The 19,391-nt window shown below is 47.1% G+C and overlaps 2 protein-coding genes and 1 long non-coding RNA gene across 5 annotated transcripts in view; 1 reads left to right on the top strand and 2 right to left on the bottom strand.

The window, feature by feature from the left end:
- Positions 1–267: 267 nt before the first annotated feature.
- On the bottom strand, positions 268–1,182 carry LOC134156428 (uncharacterized). Its single transcript, XR_009961904.1, has 2 exons — positions 1,100–1,182; positions 268–866 (listed from the first exon to the last, which is right to left on the bottom strand). It is a non-coding gene; the product is annotated as an uncharacterized LOC134156428 (long non-coding RNA).
- Positions 1,183–1,346: 164 nt separating this feature from the next.
- XPA (XPA, DNA damage recognition and repair factor) lies at positions 1,347–9,366 on the top strand. 2 transcript variants are annotated; one of them, XM_062604432.1, is made up of 7 exons: positions 1,347–1,367; positions 1,773–2,502; positions 2,875–3,006; positions 5,092–5,197; positions 6,800–6,965; positions 7,620–7,737; positions 9,140–9,366. In XM_062604432.1, the coding sequence occupies exons 1-7, from the start codon at positions 1,362–1,364 to the stop codon at positions 9,286–9,288; spliced, it is 1,407 nt and encodes a 468-aa protein (XP_062460416.1). In that variant the 5' UTR covers positions 1,347–1,361; the 3' UTR covers positions 9,289–9,366. The 2 variants fall into 2 exon arrangements, with proteins under 2 accessions (XP_062460416.1, XP_062460417.1); XM_062604433.1 differs by lacking the exon at positions 9,140–9,366 and having other exon boundaries at positions 7,588–7,717.
- A 1,717-nt stretch (positions 9,367–11,083) lies between these two features.
- Positions 11,084–19,391, bottom strand: part of NCBP1 (nuclear cap binding protein subunit 1) — a 34,077-nt gene continuing 25,769 nt past the window's right edge. For both annotated transcript variants that reach the window (XM_062604423.1, XM_062604424.1), the window contains 5 exons: positions 17,619–17,722; positions 16,871–16,985; positions 14,374–14,517; positions 13,837–13,950; positions 11,084–12,965 (listed from right to left, as the gene is read on the bottom strand). In XM_062604423.1, the coding sequence (XP_062460407.1) occupies positions 12,852–12,965; positions 13,837–13,950; positions 14,374–14,517; positions 16,871–16,985; positions 17,619–17,722 (591 nt within the window). In that variant the 3' untranslated portion in view covers positions 11,084–12,851. The remainder of the gene's footprint in view (positions 12,966–13,836; positions 13,951–14,373; positions 14,518–16,870; positions 16,986–17,618; positions 17,723–19,391) is intronic.

Here is a 19,391-nt window from a genome sequence, read left to right as displayed (position 1 = left end):
TCTGAATCTGCTTTTGTTTATGTCTTCTGATTGCCTTCTAATTCTCATTTTCAGTTTGTTTGCTTAATTAATAACGACCTTCTGCACTTAAATCCCTCACAAGAGTGTCCCAAACTTGACTTCAATTTAACACAGTTTCAGTTTTTGGTTTGTGAATGAACTGTTTGTTAACCCCCAAGCACCACTCAAAAGTTCATTATTCCCGAAATTTCCACTCATAGAGAGCCAGGGAGAAAAGACTGACACCCGAATAAAATCAGGAATCCACAGATAAGTTGTGTTTACTTTTCAAGCAGAAACTTTCCAAGCCACGTAGTAAACATTTTGCTTAAAACTATTTCTATTTTACTTACTTCTAACGCATTTATTAATTTCTCTGTAACTCTACCGTCGGTAAGTCCAAAGGAGAGCGTAATGAGGCTGCAGAAATGTATGCTCATGCTGCTCCATTTCGTAAGCTGCTTCCGGTAGGCCAGGATTACAATTTGAATTTTCATCTATTAAACACCTCGTGCTGCAGACCCTTCTCTGTGACCGTGAAAGGTGTCCGGACACGTTCATTGTGGCGACTTTCCAACTTTGCACAAACACTGAAAAGCTATCTTGCTGGAAGCAGGCAGTTTAGTATGACTCGGCTATTAATTTTTAAGGAGGAGGTTCTGTGATCTGTGACGAGACCAGTATTGTAATTGACAGGAGGAACTACCAACTGCTCATGCAGATATTTGAACCACTTAAGATGTCTTCATCCGCGTTTAAATATATATACATATGTACGTATATTTAAAAAATTCCCAGAAGTGGGGTGTCTTTTTTGCAGCGTTCACAGCACACTCTGCCGGCTGCTGCCTAAAGTTAGTACCAGCCTGCAAAGGAAATCAAAATGTGTTTTTCGGCATAGCAGAAGCCCGGCTTATGCCGGGTAGTCGCTGCGAGCAGGGAGGACCGGGACCGAGAAGCACTAGGGATGTTTTCTGAGGGCAGCGGGGACGGATTGGTAGGAAATCTCGTTTCGTGAAAGAGAAAGGCCTTATTTTTGGGGGGGTGGGGAGGGCAGGACTACAGGGACACGATTCCTTTCAGCGCTGTAAGGTCACACCACTTCGGCATGGTGGCCGGAGCCAACATCTGCCCCAGCGCCGCCGTCCCTGTTTCTTCAAGGACGGGGCAGGCGCTGCCTAACGGACGAGGGAGGGTCACTGGCTGTTGGGCATTAAGCTGGCTTTATATGAAAGTGGCTTAGAGCCACATTTGCATGACAAAGCCATTTACGTGTATCTCATCAATAAGGAAGGCTACAGGCTGCATTTCTTCTCTCCGGTCTCTCGCATCACGCGCAACCATTAAAGGTAGCGGCGGGAATGTCGGTAAGCGAGTCCGCCGGTGCCATGCTGGGCGCAGCGCGGGTCACCCGGTCTCCCGAGCAGCCGCCGAACCAGCTCAGTGCCTTTTTTTGTTTTCGGGGCTGAAAAACGTGCTCGGGAGCTGCTCGGGCAGGCCCGGCAAGGCGCTGCCGCGGCCGCGCCCGGGGGAACCGGGGCCGCGCTGTCTGCGGGCAAAGGAACGGGGAATGGCGCGCGCGTGGAAAACCGGGGCATCCCGGCCGGCGCGGAGCCGGGACGCGGCGCGCTGCGGGGCCGCTGCGGAGGGCGCGGGGAGGCGGACAAAGGGGGGATCTGGCGGGTGACGCTGCTCAGGAATTCCTGCCGCCGCGCCGGGCGGGGGGAAGGGAGGAACGGGCGGTGCGGTGTCTGCTTTTTTTCTCTCCACAGGGTTGCCCAAGCCCGCAGCGGGGGGTGCTGCAGAAAGCGCTCGAAGCGGCACACGCGGCCCAGCGCGGAAATCGCAGGGTCATGGCTCCCCTCCCCCTCCCCACCCCGATACCCGCACTGGGACCCAAAACCGGGTCCGCCGCTGCGGCGGTCCCCGCTCCTCGTCCCCTTCCCTCGGACGCCCCGTCCGTTTGCCCGGACATCCCCCCCCACCCCCAGCCCCTCGTGGCCTTACGCCACGCAGCCCCCCCCCCCCCCCGCCAGGCTCCGCGCACCCCTTCCCCCCCCTCCTTTGCAACCCCCCCCCCACCCGCCGCGGATCCCGGCACGCCCCGCGCGGCGGAGGGGCGGGGTCCGCCGTGGCGGTGCGGGGAGGCGAGGCGGAGGCTGCGCGCATGCGTGAGGGCCTCGCCCCTCTCGCCCCCTCCCCCGCCTCGCGCTGTGCGCCGGCGCAGTGCGGCGCGACTCGTGCGAGGGGAAGGGCGAGTCGCGGCTGTCGGAGCAAGGGGGGCATCCGCGGCGCTCCGCGCCTCCTCCGCCGCCATGGCGGGCGCGGCACCGGCACCAGCATCCGCACCCGTCGCGGCGGCTGAGAAAGTGGAGACCTCGGCGGCATCGGTCGAGCGACCGTCACTTTCGACGGCAGCGCTGGCGAAGATGGAACGGAACCGGCAACGAGCGCTGGCACTGCGGCAGGCGCGGCTGGCGGCTCGGCCCTATCCTGCCGCAGGTCGGACGGCGCTGGACTGTCCCGGTTTCCCCGGGCAGCTCCCCGCGCCCTTCTCTCTTTCCTTGGGCGAAGGGGGGGGGGCTGGGGCGCGCTTAGTGCCGGTGGGAGAGGAAACGGGGGGGGGGGGGGAAGGGGAGCGCGGGAGGTGTGGGGGTGAATGGGGGTAAACCGAGAGGCGCGAGGGCCCCCTCCCTTCCCCCACGTTGCTGGGTGGGGGGGAGGGGGGAAAAAGGAGGTCCATCGCATGCGCGCGCCGGGCCCCCGGCTTTGCGCGCGTGGTGTGGGGGAAGAAGCGGGGTGCGCAGGCGCGCCCTCTGCCGGCGGCGGCTCCAGCCGCGGCACTTAACGCGGCGTCTCGTTTGTCTTCCGCAGGCGGCCAGCGGGTGAGGGCCCCCGCCAAGGTCGTCGATACGGGAGGGGGCTTCTTCCTGGAGGAGGAGGAGGAGGAGGAGGAGCTGGAGGAAGGGCCCGGCGGCGGCGCCGGGAAAATCGTGCATCCCCCCGGTAAAAAAAGCCAGAGACCCTCGGGGGAGGGAGCGGAGCAGGAAAGAGGCGGCGCCGAGTGCGCGGGGCTGGCGCGGGAGGGCAGGAAGGAGCGGGGGCAGCAGCGAGCGGCGGCATGGGCGGGAGGGAGCGGGAGAGAGGGCGCCTTTCTCTTTTTCCCGGGCTTTTTCCACCCCTTTCTTCTCCCCCTCTTTTTTTCTCTTTTTTTTTTTTTCTTTAGCTTTTTCTCCCCCCATCCTTCCCTATTTTTCGTTCCCCTTTTCTGGATGTGCTGAATTCCTGGCGCGTCCGAATTCTTTCAGCATTAAGCACGCGGTAATTAAAAATGGAGAATTTTAAGCCGCGGAAGTGGGACACAGCCAGTGCCCTTGGGTATATATAGCACGTTTCTTTTTTTTTTTTTTTTTTTTCTTCGATAAGCCTTATTTCTACGATTTCTTTCGGGAATTGGAATTTTGAGAGCAAAGTAAGTGTGAATCCGCGGGATTTCGTTGGTTTTGGGGAATTTAGAGGTTGATGGCGTTTATGCTGAGATGAGAGCACTGCTGCAGTGCCAGCTTTTAGCGTTATAAAACGTACTCCGACGCCAAATTGTTGATCGGTTGGTGGGGGATTTCAACACATTGTCCAGTGATATTCTCCCTCCAGAGAGCAAATGGAGAAGTAAGGATCCCAAAATAGACCCAGTTTCTTCTCTGGGATTGCCTTTGTCTTGCTTTGTTCTGCTCTGAATCGGCTGCGGGGCTATTGGTGCAGTATCTCTTTGTTAGAAATCGCCACCAGATTCATTAAGCTTGTAAATTATGAGCAGTTTTACTTCTTTTGAGGTATAAATGTTTAACAATAAATTAAGTGGATCTGGGATGCCTTTGCACGGGGGGAGGTGTTTTTTGCTGTGTAATTCTTGATGTCATTGTCTTAATAAAATGCCTCTACGGTCGGGAGTACTGCCTGAAATGATGAAATGTGATGTAAGAGCATGACTATGTGAAGTACCGAGCATCCCCCCCTGTCGCTTGCGGGGCTGAATTGACATAAAATGTCGCGTTTTTAGACCGAATCTGCTATAAATGCAACCGTAATTAAAAATGTATGGTGCTGCATATCAAGCATTAATCTTACTTTTCAGGTATTGTTAAAATTCTGCAGCATTGCCTCACTTCTAGCGCGTGAAATTGTATAAAAATGTTAGAATTTTTGTTAGAATTACAATGTTACTGCTAGAGGAGCGATTCTCATAGCTGCGGTGTTTCTCGGTGTCCCACGGAACGTAAAGCGGATGGCGATGACGCTGGAGGTGATCTGCCCGGCGAGGATGCGTCCAGCAGCGGTAGCTGGCAGTGAAATGAGTCTGGGCTTGGAGCAGTGCTGAGAGGGCTTGGGGAGAGGATTGTAGTGGAGCTCCATCCCCATTCCACTCCTAGCAGCTCTCTGGCCATCCTCCTCCGTTTCTGCCACCCGGAACAGACAAGAAAGAGCTTTTGCAACTATCCCATGGCCTCCATTGAGCTCTCTGAGGGGAGAGGCAGGTGTGGCTGAGCTAGGAAAAAAACTGGAGCAGACTGAGAGGACTATGATACCAGTGCTGCTCCAGCGCCACTTCCTGCTCATGCCACCCTCTTCAGACTGCATCCCCTTCTCTGCTTCCTCCTGTTACTGCCTGCACGTCCTCTCAAAATCGGGGCGTATTTTGGAGGGCCAGAATGGAGGAAGCTGTAGGAGGGGATACGAAGCACTTCATGAGGAAACGGGGAGGGTTTTGTTGTTTTTTTTTTCTTTTATATTTTTTAACAATGGATAACTTGAAACAAATGTGTGCATTTAAATGTTGAAATCGAATACTTTGTACAGTTAACCTTCCAGCAAGAACAAAAATAACACCGGTAGAGACAGAATTAAATGATAATGGGTTTTAATTTGTACTTGTATCTGTTGGGGAAAACTTCAGTAGAGGAGTGAAACTAGTCTGTAACAAATACCTCTATAATGTAAATTCTAGTAAAGTTGTCTGTAATACCAATTCCAGATGTTTGGCTTTTAATGTTGCAGTTCCCTAAAAACAAAAAAAATTTCTTTTTCCATTAGCACCTGTACTAGAATTTGACTATCTTATCTGTGGAGACTGTGGCAAAGAATTCATGGATTCGTACCTTATGCAGCACTTTGATTGGGCAACATGTGATAATTGCAGGTATTGCAAATAATCAGAAGAAAACTTTATGTAAAGATTGCTAGCTATGATAGAGTTAATTACAAATGTGCTGATTAATCAAGCTGTCGGCAGAGAGACGTTTATCAGTAATTTTAAATCCTTAAAAAGTAAACGGGGGTTGTGGGTGGGATTACCTGTATTTCCCCTTATGGGAGTGAAGGACAGCGCACTGTCTGTGAGCCTGTGTCGGGGTTAAGGAACATCGGTGGGTTTTTTGCGTTACCGTGGTGGAAAGATGGTGTCTTAAGAGGGCGATAAAGCGTGCTTGTCGGCATGGAAATGTGTTCGGTGTGGCAGACCACGGCTATGCAAAATGCTGATAGAACGCAGAGTAACCGCTTTCTGAAGCAGTGCGGGGATTAAGAGAGTATTTGCAGTCTTCGGGAATTAACCTGAATAAAGTTAGTACTTTGATCAGCACAAGAGAGCCGGGAGCAGGGGGCCAAAGGGCAGAATCCCCGTGCGATGTTAGCGGGTTGAGCTGCACGGTAAGCAGGAGTTCGACCTTGGGCAGAAGACACTTATCTCAAACAGAAAATGCTCCAAAAGCCGCAGAGATAAGCGGGTAGTGAAACGGACTCTGAAGCAGCAGCCAACCAGCCATTAGTGTCAGAATGAATGGGGGAGGAAAAAAAACACACAAAAAAACCAAAGATAGCAGCTGGGAGTTTGTTCTGAGAGCTTCCCTGCTTACTACAGGGAGCGGCCAGGGTGTGCACATGGTGTGGGCAGCTCAGTCATTAGAGGCAAAGTGCTGTCTCCACGATAAAGTGGGTGGATGGAGCTTGTCAAGCAGAGGGTTCCGAGGCTGAGGAGTGGTTTTCTGTCGGAGCTATTGCAGCTGAGCACTAGCGATTCGTTGCTGCATTAGCTTTTACGGTGCACTTCGAATTCTAGTAAAGCAGCATTGGCAGCAGCGCTTCCTTGATGGCCGTTGCTAGCAATTACTGTTTGGCAGATTGTTCCGGCTCGAGCAATTCAAGTTACACTTCAGTCAGGATTGCGTAAATGTAGGTTGTTTTTTTTTATTAACTCATAAATGTTGCTGTGGCTGCAGAGTTTTTCACTGACTGGTAAAATCTAAAGTCTTTATTGCATGGCTCCTCTGCCTATTTGCATTTGGAAGCGAGTGTACTGCCTGTGTTGCTAATCTGATTCTGGGATCTAGAAGCATATGGGGTGTGTATATTCTCAGGTGATCTGACCTGTCTTGCATTATGTATTCTTTCTCTTTTGACCCTGTGTCAGGCTTATGCTTTTTTCCTCTTGAGTTGCATCTGGGTTAGGCGAATACCTAAAATTATTCATGCTTTTTAAATTTCAGCTACTCCCTCTTGTAAGAATGTATAAGAAAAGCACTTCTAGAAAAACAGGCTTCTCGGCCTATGTATGCTCAAATGGGAGAGCTTAATTTCTGTAAACCCAGCCTGGAGTTTAGCTGTAGATTGTCGGAATCTGAAGTTATTTGCATACATTAAAAAACTGAGTGGATGAGGGCAGCCTGTATTTCAGGAATGTTAGAAATGGTGGGGATTTAGATGTTAATAACAGGGCTTTCAGGTGCAGCTTTTTGCCTTCCAGAGACACTGAAGATAAGCACAGGCTTATAACAAGGACAGAAGCAAAAGAAGAGTATCTTCTTAAAGACTGTGATTTGGATAAGAGGGAACCAGTGCTCAGATTCATTGTGAAGAAAAACCCTCATAATTCACGATGGGGTGACATGAAACTTTATTTAAAACCACAGGTACAGAAACTTAGTGTATTTCAGAACTCTTTTTACCTTCTTACAACTTTGTTAGCCAAAATATTGTCGCTTTGGTTCTGATTTCTGAATGACTTTGTCAAAATTAAGTATATTCTGGGTAGCTGGGGTAAATTTTCTGTATAGGTAAAGAGCTGTGGTCCAAATTCATGGAATTGTCTATGATTTGGGAGCATTATAAAGATGTTCATGGCCCACAACTCGGTGGTGTGCACAGCTGCAGGTCATGAAGCACATGGCCTTTCAGTGGCTGAAATGGTGTGGGGCAGCTGCTGCTGTGTGCAGTCCTTTGTAGCTGTGGCCTCGTGTTTGCAGCTCTCCCCTCAGAGGCAGCAGGAAAGGCAAGTAGGTTTTCCAGGGCTCTTGTCTTGTTTGCTACTTTTGTAGGTGTGCTTCTGCTTTAGTGGAATATGTGCAAAATTAGAGCTGGGTTTGAATTGTTTCATTTACTAATACTAAAAATCAGTGTTGCCTCTTACTGTGGAAGGAATGCAGGTTTGCAGTGAAAAGTGAGAGATGGGAGGCTGAGGCAAGATAGGGTTGGCTGGTGTAGGGGAAAAGAATTACATTTGTGAGTTAGAATAGTTTACTTTTATAATTTCAGGGCAAAAAGAAACATTTTTGTCCATCCTGTAGGTAATCAAGCGTTCCCTTGAAGTCTGGGGTAGTGAAGAATCATTGCAAGAAGCAAAGGAACTGCGCCGTGGCAACAGAGAGAAGATGAAACAGAAGAAGTTTGATAAGAAAGTTAAAGGTAAAGAGAGAAACTTACATATTGCAGTACCTGAAGTACAGTTCTGCTTAAATTTGTTTCTGCATCTGATGAAAGTATTCAGAATACTTTGTGTGGCAAAATGGAGGCTTTCAGGAGCTGTGTGGGTAAGCCCAGAGCAGTCTGGTCTGACCTCATAGCTGACTATTTTGGGCAGAGGGTTGGACCTCTGGTAGGGAGCTGAGGTCCTTTCCAACCTGAATTACCCTCTTGTCCTGTGGGCATGGTGTGAGAGAAATCAACTACAGTGGTTCATTATGATGCTTTAAATGTTTTTTTCTTATGACCCAGAATGTGCCATAGATGGTTATGTTTTCTGACTTGGGGAGACTGGATTTTTGTGGCGGTGGGTTATAATTCTGTCATGCATGTGCTTTCAGGTGGAGTAAATGTAAATGAACATAGAAAATGCCTTTTCCCACTGTTCACAGCATCCCCAGCTGCTGGTTTTACTTCTCATTATCCTTGTTTTTTCCTGAAAAATTAGTATTTAAGAGAGTGGAACTTCTTAAAAGTACTTGGAGCACAGACATGCTGAAATCTTAAGAAGACCACGTGCTCCTTCATAAGAGCTGTGGCTTACCATGGTGTCTGTGCCGCCCATCTGTGCTTCTCTCTTCGTCGGCAGTCTCAGGGAGAGCTCAGGCTGGCTGTACTGGTATTGTCTGGCAGGGGCCCAGCGTGAGGCTGAGCAAATAACCCGGCTGTGCTGTGCTCTGCGGGGCTGGCTGTGGTGCATGGGGGGACCAGGCCTCGGTGTAGCCAAGATGCCGGATCAGAGTACAAGCACAGGCCTAAACATGACGGGGTGTGCAGCCCGAGCAGCTTGGCTCCGACGTGGCGGCGTTGTGCTGCTCCGTGTGCTTGCAACATCCGGAGAAGCATCCCGGGCTCGGCAGGCCCTGCTCGCCTGGAACCCGCCGGCTTCGCTGCGGCTGCTGCGGTGCAGCTCACAGCACTGGGCCTGGAGCTGAGTGCCAGCTCATCCAGGAGGCTTGCTGTGACCAGAATGAGAAGTGCTCTGCCCTGCCCGGGTAAAACAAATGAGGTGTTCTTGCGAAAACTCTGCGTTGCACTGACCCCTCTTGGATACCTTGGAATGGCTCTGTGTAAAAAGGCAGAGGGCAACGCGTATGTATTTCGTGTGGAAAATCTTCCCCTGTGAGACAGCGTTGTCAGGCTAGTTCTCCTCCTTTAAAAGATGCAAACAAGGCAAAGGTTGCCAGGCAAGTCAGAGCTTGTTCCTGCAGTAGCAGATTCTCACCAAAATGTATGGAAAACAGGCAACACGCAGATTGGCATCTCTAGTCCTGTTTAGCTTGAGTGTTACTAACTGTTGCTTAAGATTTACCAAATCCTTAAAATTTCTTGTATTTCCCAACAGAACTCCGCCGTGCAGTGAGGAGTAGTCTGTGGAAGAAAAAAGCCAGCATCCACGAACATGAGTATGGACCAGAAGAAAACATTGACGAATCTACCTATAAAAAGACATGTACTGCATGTGGCCATGAATTAACTTACGAGAAGATGTAGTGATAATCATTCCCCCCCACCAATTATCTTTTTAATTGTATTTTGTATCGAAGTCAAATAAATGCTGATCATGAACAAGCTTTTTGCCGAATTCTCTGAGGAATGGGGTTCATTGGTTGTAAGAAGCTCAGTACAGAAACAATGCGCGTTGGGTTTTACGCTCGATCTGGCTGGTCCGGTTTGCTGTTACTGGGGGAGGGGGCCTCTGGCTGATACAGCAACTTCCCTGCTGGTGGGAGACCTAGGCTGGGAGATTCGGCTCCATTAAAGGCGAGCGTTCCCAAGAGGAACGGCGCCTGCTCTGGGGAGGTTCTGACACGTCTCGGCGTGATTCATAAGGGAGAGTTGTTAGCAGTATCCTCTACGGCGTTTTACCCCCCTAAGTTTCGGGCAGAGACCAAGGCTGCTTTCACACGGCAGCTCTGTCCGAAATTTGCAACTGAAAAGGGTAAAATGCCTTTCCTCGGGGCAGAAGGGAAGTGGCATTCCAAGGTAGATCTCTTAAGTGCACCCAACTGTTTGCTTTCAATGGAGGGTGGATTTGCTTTCAGGTGCAAATTTCGGATCTTCACAGCTGTTGTGGAATGCTGATGGAAATGACTGAAGTGAGGGGACACGCTCTGCGTTTGTTTGCCATTATGCACATTGCAAAAACCTGCGAAGTCTCCGGAGGCTCTGGGGAGCCCGGGCCCCCGCGGCTGTGAATTGAAACGCTAAAGGCAGAGGTGCCGGAGCCGGGGGTGGGCAGGTGGCGATGGTCCCTGAACGAGCCTTCACTGCCGTCTCCGGGCAGGCAGCGCCCGGTGACCGGCCTCCCCCCACCACTGGGACCGGGGCACCTCGGGAGAAGGCCGGTGCCGGCGCTGCGCTGGGCCCCGTACTTCGTCTGCAGGGCCGGTGTGTGCTGGGTGCTGACTCACGGCCGGCGGGCAGCACCGGCTCCCGGCCCTGCCCTGCCCAGCCCAGCCCAGCCCGGCCCGGCCCGGCCGCCCTGCAGCCGGGAGGCGGTAGACAGAGGAGGGTTTCCCCGCCAGCCCCCGCGGCACTGGCAGCGCCATGCTTGCCTCACCCGGCCCGCGGGAGGACAAGGGAGGCTGCTGGTGGTGCCAGGAGAAGCGCTGGCGCTGTATTAGTCACGGGACCAGCCACGGCCCTGCGGAAACGAAACTGCTCCACCCCGGCCGCATGAACCCCAAACCAGAACCCACCCCCGCCCCCCATCATCGTTGTGTCAGAGCCCCCAGAAGCAGCAGGACAAACACTGCAGTAACAACCTGGTTCACCTTCATTTATTTTTAATTGTGCATTTCTTCCCCCAACCGCACCACATTTCTACAGCATCTTTACACTACCCGCCACCCCCCCATGCTTCGGCAGTTGCAGGGTTATCCAGTCAGCTGCTGGTACTGCTTTGTGAGCGTCCCCAGTGTGCCGGTCATGTCAGGTGTACAGCCCTGGACCCACAGAGAGGGGAAGGTGGCAGGAAATGTCATCACAGCCCATGAACGCCATGTAAATCAAATCGATTCTGAAAGACAGCGCTAGGTGGTTTTAAATTGTAGGATTATGCGCTCAGGCATGTGCAACTGGATCTCAAGCACCCGTATTTGTCAAGGCTCAGAGGAAGTTACAGGTTCGCAAGTTTTAACTAACTGCATTATCAGTTTTATGGAAGTCACATTTATAATCAGACCCCCACCATTAGCTAGTATCAGCTAGGATCAGAACTCTGACACTGGTCCAAGCCAGTGAAAAAACTATCAAAACCCAATTAAAATCTCTACAGTATTAAATGTTTCTTTAAAAAAGACCCAAACAGCTATTTGATTATTCAAGAACAGTAACAAAAAAATATCTGAAGTATTAGTCTGTGCATGGCTGGCAAAACCCTTGCATAAAGCAAATTTACAACAAGTAACAGTATACCCTGAAGTAATGGAAGGAAGAACCGAACCAGAAAAGGTAAAGCAGAGAAAGAAGTAACAAATCTAAGTCTATGAAGATATATGAGAATGCTATTGGCCACTTACAAACGTAGGTAAAAATAGGAAGCTCCGTTTCTAACCCCCTTGGTTGATCAGGAGATCAGTTGATCCTGAAGTATTGCTGAAATACCTTAATAGGTACAGTGCTTAGAAAGCAAATAAATCATACAGGAACAGACTTGCTCAAAGCTCGTCTCTTTCTAAGCTTAAACTGAACAGCAATGGCTATGCCACCCTTTAAATATTCACCTGAAAAATCAAGAGGCTAAGAGCAGCCTGGAAATGCCCTGTATGCTAGCAAACTGGAGCACCTAAGGCAGTGCCTTACCATCTGTCACTGCTTACCCTAATAGACACCACGCTGGCTTGCTGTTCATGTACGTAATGTTATCTGTGTAACTCAAAACTGAGGCTACTCTATTCCCGGGTTGTTTTGCCTCCACTGTGAGATATCACCTAATTCAGTGCTAAAATGTTTTCTGAAGACATGGGAACTGTGTGTTATCGCATGTCTAAACCAAGGGCATGGCAGCAGATGCAGATACTGCAAAGTTGCGGTTACTGAGCTAGATAAAGGGAGAGCACTTCGTTCATCCAGCACCATTACTGGGAAGATTTCTGGCATCCCTGCAGTCCAGCCTAGTGCAAGTGTGGCAGCCCAAGAGGCTGAAATACAGGAAGAAGCTGAAGCAGGTCCTGCCAGAAGCTGCCCTGGCACCAGGTGCTGCAGCTCCCAACACCCAGGTAGGGGCTGAAGCATGGAAGTCCCTGGTCTGTTCTACTCCAGCCCTGGTTTGATGTCTCTGTGCACCAGTAAAGACTCCTGACAGGAGCAATTTATGACTCTTTGACCACACTGTGAGGAGGGCTGAGTTTTTCAGATGCTGCCCATGAAGTTCCTCTACCACTTCTTTGTAGCTGCTGTAACAAGAGACTGCATAAAATTTAAAAACACATATTCCAACTGTATTAAAACCATGTTCTTTCAAACTGAAAATCTAGCTGGCTTGGTAACAAATCCAAATGCTCTATACTACTTTGAAAGCTTAAACTCAAGTGTTTCACATCCCCAAAGTTAAGACACTTTTTCTATGCCACACTAGAGAAGTTACCACACTTCACCGAGAAGGTGCATCCCTTTCATACTCACAAACCAGTATCAACTGTTTCTCATTTCTGTAATTCCTATGATTTAAGGGCCAGGCTAACAAATTCTATTGTTCGAGGGCTTTTATATTGGGGTGGGGTTTTTTTGGCTTTTCTTTTTCTCCTGATTTTTATACAAATAAAAAACAAGAAACGAAAATACTATCATAAAGTTAAAAGTCAAACCAACTTAAAAGATGAAGAAAATAGTTCTTACTTCACATCTATCCCCTATCAGCCATCTCTTATAAGGCTTATGATGCTTACACAGTTTGCTGTTGGTTAGAGTATTGTATTGTTTTATATTGGAGCACACGAAAGCCAGTTTTAGTCAAAAATTTTTCTATCCCCATATCAAGTTTTATAACGTAAAAAAAACAAACATTAAATTCACTAAAGTCCTGCAGGCAAGACTTTGCCCGTGAATAATCCTCAAGCCTGCAGAGCACAGAACTGCTGAAACACGGCCAGTATATGGTGGTCCAGTTCAGCTGTAAACAGGAGGTTCTCTAGGGTAACCATGTATTGCTGGATGATCTGGTGATGCTGGCAAATAAAACAAACAAAACACATTTCATTTGTATTTGTGTAAGAACAAGCAGAGAGGTCAAGACATGTAAGAATCACAAGTCAAACGTTTTCATTGAAGTTGCTAAGCGTATCTCATTTCCACAACACAATAGCCACTGACAAGGCAAAGTGTGATGCTGAGCCACACTGACTGCAAGAAGAAAGCAAGTGCAGAAGTCCTGTTTGAAGAGCTCCCTGTAGCTCCTTACTCCTGGATCCTGAATTGTGAGCAGGATCCCATGCAACTGCAGAGATTCCTAAGAGAATCACAATACTTGCTCTCCTCTGGAGACAGGCCTACTACCCATGAAGGGTTCAGCTCAGAGGGGGACTACACTACCAGTCCCATTCCTCTACAGTTCTGCTGTTCATACAGGTGTAATTTTACATTCCTGTCACTTTCATGCAGCCACCTCTGCTTGTTACCGGATTTAATACGGAGCCAAGAATTCAAAAATGACGTTTAACAGCTATTTATGCATCTTATTAGAAGGAATTCTGCAATACTTTAATCCACTTATTTTAAAGGCAACTATTTTGCTATCCTAGTTTGCTCTCCATTTTGCCCATAATATGAACACACAGTTAAGAGGAGCTCGGCAAAATGCCTAATCACAGCTCGGTATCTTTTTGCAGCGTGCTCACAGTGTGGGAACTGAGCAAGAACCAGTTTCTCCACCAATCTGTGTCAGAGACGTGGCCAGAGGCAGAGTCACGTCCTTGCTCCACACCAGCCCCCACAGCAGCGTGCTACTGCCATCTGCTGCTGCTTCCGGGCGCCGCGCACTGCTCCAGGCACGGCGCTTCTCATAGGCATCCCCCTGCCTGCAGCCCTCCATACACCTACCTGTAGGAAGATCTGCTGCAACCTCTCTATACAACTCTTGTACCAAGGTGTGAATACATCAATTCCACCAGTCTCGCAGCGCACCAAGTGCTCAGTTAACAGCATAATGAAACGCTGCAGCAGAGGAAAAAGAAAAGAAGAAAAACAAACCTTAAGTTCTGTAAAATGAAGGACCCTAAACTCAGCTAAGAGGATCCGAGGAACAGCAGCTTTGACAGCAATGTGAGAATGATTATCTTTATTTTCTTTGGATAACACTGAGTTTAGTAAACAGCTGCAATCCAGTTAACCTTCTGACTGTTCTGGAAACTGTATGCTAGCAGAACTTACCTGGTCCTGAGCACTTGAAACTGAGCAGGTCCTGCTCAGAAGCAGTCTTTGCAAGGGGATGATCTGGACTGATTCTAACCCATAGTAAACCCTTCAACCTTTTCCCATGTTTTTACTCCAAGAAGATGCCCAAGATTCCAGTGACACTGAAAGCTTATAAATCCCGTCACATTAAAGCTTGAGAGGGAGAACATGAGTGCCCATCACCTGGAAGATAACAAGGAAGAGATTCTTCTGCTCGCTCTGGGCTGACTCTACTTTTTCCTGCAGGCGCTCTATCTGCTCTTCCAGTGGCCCATCCTCCCGGTCAGTGCTGCGGTCATCATCATCATCGTCATCGTCACTGTCTCGCTGTAAGGGACAACAACACAGGACTAACTAAGCAACCTGGCTACCTGTGGGAACTGTTAATGCCCTATGGTTCCATGTGGAATGAGGAACAGTCTGCAAAGCAACTTAAGAGCAGCAACTGAAGCTGCTCTGCAGCTTGGGTAAGTACTGTATTTTGAAGGACATGTACTTTGAACGTAATTCAGGGAAGAAATCTGGAAGGAAAAATGCCAATTTGGAAAAGCCCTGGGAAAAAAAACTAACAGTAACAAAGCTTAAAAGACTGATCAGTCCTTTATTTAGTGGAAACACAGTAAAAGGTAATACCTCTGCTGACTTCATCATCACCAGATAATGAACAGCTTTAAAAAAGAAATCTGGCATAGATTTTTTAAATTGTGTCTGCTGCAGCAGGGCAGATAATTCATTCAAGGAACAGTTCTGAGATCTCAGGGCTCCAAAATGTAAAACACTCTGTGCAAGAACTCAGACAAATCTGGTTGGTTAGCACAAAAGTAAGATAAGAAAATGCAGCCCATTGTGCTCAAGTGGGGACTCCCTATATGCATGAATGAAAGAGATGCTCTCAGACTACAAAGGGTCAGCATGGAAACTGAACTACTAACTAGGAACATGGCATGTTCTCACTGCCTCAAAAACAAAGCAAAACTACAACAAAAATACAAAAGACACAGCAGTACCAGACTGGGAGCTCAGGTAACAAAGTCTTACACAAGATTACAAGGGATACAGGAGAAAAGGCAGAATCTTACGAATTACGGTACATATAGTGATTCAGTCTCATAGTATTGTTTCTGTGCAAAAATCCCATAAATTAGCAGCTCAAAAGTTCAAATATTTGTCACATGTCACATATGTAACATGTGACAAGTATATGGCCACATCTTAACCTGCCTATGCACAGCACATAAAACTCGCTATCAAAACATAATTACATCTGAATCAGCATGAAAAATAGAAATGACCTACCAGAGCAAGTGAGAATTTAATTGCATTCTCTATAGAAACTTGCTTTTTCCCCATCTACAAGGATTTCCTAAACTCAAAATGCTAAAGAATCAATAGGACCTAAGAGAAAGCTTTGGACTCATTCCATAGTAGGGCAATCCAATTCATGCTGGGGACATCAAAACTTGACGGCTTGCTTCCTCTAGAAGGAATGGTCATGCTGCAGAACTACTCACTGTTGCATACAAATGCCTCTTCCTGGCACGACAGTAATTTAGAGTACTAAGTAATAAAGAGCTGCAGCAAGAGACAAGTACAGAAATGAAAACACTGGTGTATTTGTTTAGAGATGCCAGGGAAGCATTTTGCCTCACTGTAAGATCAATGACTGCATCTAGGTCTTCAATAATCACAGGCATGTATTAACTGCTGATCAATGTGGACTGAGGATACAAGCAACTAGGATGGCTGTTGCTGGGAGTGAAGGAATGAAGGGGCTGGGATGAACTGGCACTGGCAAACTTTGAGGTATTAGTGACTTCTCAATAGGAACTTCCGGGAGAAAGACTGACTTTCGTGCATGTTTCTTCAAAAACCATCAGCAGCCTCACCGGCATGTGCCACCATCTTTGTTCAAAGTTCTGGAGCTAGCTGAGGGTTTTATGCAGGCAGTCATTCTCACAGACCACATGCAAACATGGAAATTCTCTCCTGCTCTCTGCAAATCTCGACATGTTTGTTCTTTCTATCACAACTAAGCACTGCATTCAGCCAAGCCTCCTTGAGCCCTGTCTTTTGCAGCTGCCACAGAAGGTACTCTCTCACCCCATTCTACTGCCCCGCTTGGGAGAACAGCATACCACAACAACTGCTTGCTCATCTATTTGTTGTATATAGTAACCCAGATCACTCAATGGCATTCAGAAAATTAAGGTGGAAGAAGGAAATGACAGTTGCCAGTGTCAGAATACAGCAGCATCCCTGAGAAGCACAGGAACAGCCAACTTTTCAATAGCAAATAGCTATTTCAGTGCACTTCTGCGTAGAAGCCATGAGAGTACTCTTCAACTATTATTTGTAACTGTTCTTATTGTTATCTAATAGGGTAATTGGAATTGAGATTATAAGGCAAGTGGAAAACATGCTTGTGTTCAAAGAGCCACTTGCAAGAGAGCACTTGAGCAAATGAATTCCACTGAAGATTTTACCAGGTTATTACTACCATCAGAAAATGCATCTAGTTTTCGATGTCTTAGTGCTACAGGTGACTGCGTCTGCCAACATGCTTCCTGATAAACATGTATGTTCAATCCTTCCCAAACCTAACTATATTCATCAGTCTGACAGCAGGCAGGTTTGTGTAACATAGCTTTACATAATTAAAAATTACAAACAAATTACTCACTCTTTTGTGCTGCCTGGCCAATCTTGCTTTAGTGTCCTCCAGTTCTTTGTGAATCTTCAGAACATGCTTATTCATCTTACGAATTGTGGAATGCAAGATCTCCCAGATATAAAACCTAGGAAAGACATAAAGCTCAAAACACTACACTCAAAACCCTAGTCTGAGAAAGAAAACTGAAAGTAGATTCTTAGAGAAAAATGTAGCTGGGGGAATTTAAAAAATTCAGATGACACTTAAACATCTATTACACTAAGCGAACACTGAACACACAGGAATGTGTGCAATGTAGGAAAGCTTAATTGTAGTTTCTTTATCCATTTTTTGCAGTACACTTCCAAACCAGCATTGTATTTCATAAGCTGCAAGACTACCAATATCAAATTCTACCATTCTCAATGGTGGTACGAGCTACACACCTCCACCAAAGACCAGGACACCACACTAAGCTAGCAGCTCTGTAACACACAGCAACAGACTTTGTTTAGAAATAGTGCAAAAATGTTGCTAGCATGTGATTTTGCAAGTAGTCTCTAAGCCTGCCAAAGCAGAGCAACCCTGGAACTGTCATATAAACGTTCATATCCCAACTCAGAAAGGAAAATGCTAAAGTACGTATCTTGTAGAAGGAGCAAAAGCTTTATTTGTATCTTTTCCTTCTACTGCCCAGCTTTCATAGATTAAACTATGCACTGGCCACTTAAAATAGTAATTCAGAGACAAGTAACAATCCAAGACAAATTCTTGTTACCTAGTGAAATCATGTGCAAGCTCTGAAGAGAAGATCCAGTTTGCAACTGCAGCGCAGTCAACAATTTGTGTCCGAATCATCTTGTCTACAAGCACAGCAATCATCTGTATTTTGAGAAAGACATCACACACACAATCTACGGACAACATTCCAGCCTCTGATAAAACCAGAGATAGTTTGATGCAACTCTACATAGGTAATATTACTGGGTGATTTCAAATACTTTAGGAAGCTGGACAGTCTTAGCCTGAAACTGCTCAAATTAGGGAATCTCTATCAATTTACATAAAGCATTTTGATTTTAACAATCTCTTCTGCTTCTTGTGAAAGTTATGGATCACTTTTTGTTAACATACATACTTCCATACAAAAGCAAAATACAAGCATCAATGGGAAGTGAGGTCTTAAGAGACACAGTCCTAGTTTTTGACATCGAAGCACTCAAACCAGAGCATATCTACCTGTCGGATCATGGTATTGAAGGAGCTACTGTTAGCCTGCTCTCCTTGAAGTGCAACAGCCTTCAAATGTAACAGCAAGCTCTTCTCTACAGGACCCATTCATTCCATCATAGAGCCAGCGCTGTGCAGTCAATAGAAGCTCTTACTGGGCAAAAGCACTGTCGTGATGCTGGGGGCTGCAAGCAATCTAGCAGGCAACTGCAGAGGGGAGTTACTGACTAAAGCTGTGGCAAGCTGTTCAGAAAAAAGGCTTATCTTGGTTACTGATGGGATTGAATGCCATGGTATCTAAGAACCACAGCCTGCACTGTATTTATCCTTACAACCACCCATTGTCAAATAAGGAAGTGTAACAAAGCTCCTTTTAAGGAAGGAAAATTAAAATAACTGAATGAATCATACAGAAGACTCAGCACTCGACTTTCAAGTCTCAGGATAGCATCCTATGCTCTATTTTAATTTCTGTATTGCCAGGAAGATTTTCTGATCACCTAACCTCATCTTCCAACATACACAGACCCAGGATTTTGAGAAAACACCTCAATGTTAAAAGCTTCTCTTTATGAAGTCACCCTCACAATCTTGCTGGTCCAGGGACTACCAATTCCTATTGCTAAATCACTACCTGCAGCATACATCATGCATCAGCACTATGTGCCGTGTGAATACTTCTGATAATCACATCAGAGGACATTCTCATAGACATGGCAGCACGATGAGCAGCAGGAAAGTAGACTCTGGACAAGTGTCCTGCTGTCCAGGCACCATTTTTTCTGTGTGCTAGGAAGGTTGTGGACTCAAAAATAAAAGGCCTGAGCAGAAGCAAAAGACTGAACTGCAGTAAATGCAAGAGAGGAAAATTTTAAGTTACATGATCAAGTGGAACAGCCTTCACAACTTCTGCACTTCGTATTTTTTAAAGCTATCTTCATTTATTCATAAAAATCTAATATGGCTATTTATCTGAGTTTGAAACCTCCATCTCAGTTTGGTCATGATGCAATACAAAGGAACAAAAAGGAAGAGGATATGGGTATCTGATTGCAGTAATGTAATTTCTTCTGATTCAGTTAAATGGCAGTAAAAAGTAGGCCAGACTGTAATTGTCACATTTTCAAGGTCAGTATATTGGGCAGAAACTTTAATCTATTTTAAAAAATCCTGCTTTTTCAATATTTTCAGTGTACACAGAAGAGAGGTGACATCTCACATAGCTATCTTCTAGGTGCTCAGTTTTTCCCATAGGGAATGGATCATAGGTCCAGCAGCAGATGCAAGGACTAGCCCCTGTCCTCAGCAGCATCACCTCCAA

The sequence above is a fragment of the Pezoporus occidentalis genome, unplaced genomic scaffold, assembly GCF_034315485.1.
Source record: "Pezoporus occidentalis ecotype Australia unplaced genomic scaffold, CSIRO_AGI_Poc_V1 ctg86, whole genome shotgun sequence".
In the NCBI taxonomy this organism is placed as follows: Eukaryota; Metazoa; Chordata; class Aves; order Psittaciformes; family Psittacidae; genus Pezoporus; species Pezoporus occidentalis.
Note: the sequence above shows the minus strand (reverse complement) of the source record. Positions and strands in the feature narration are given on the sequence as shown.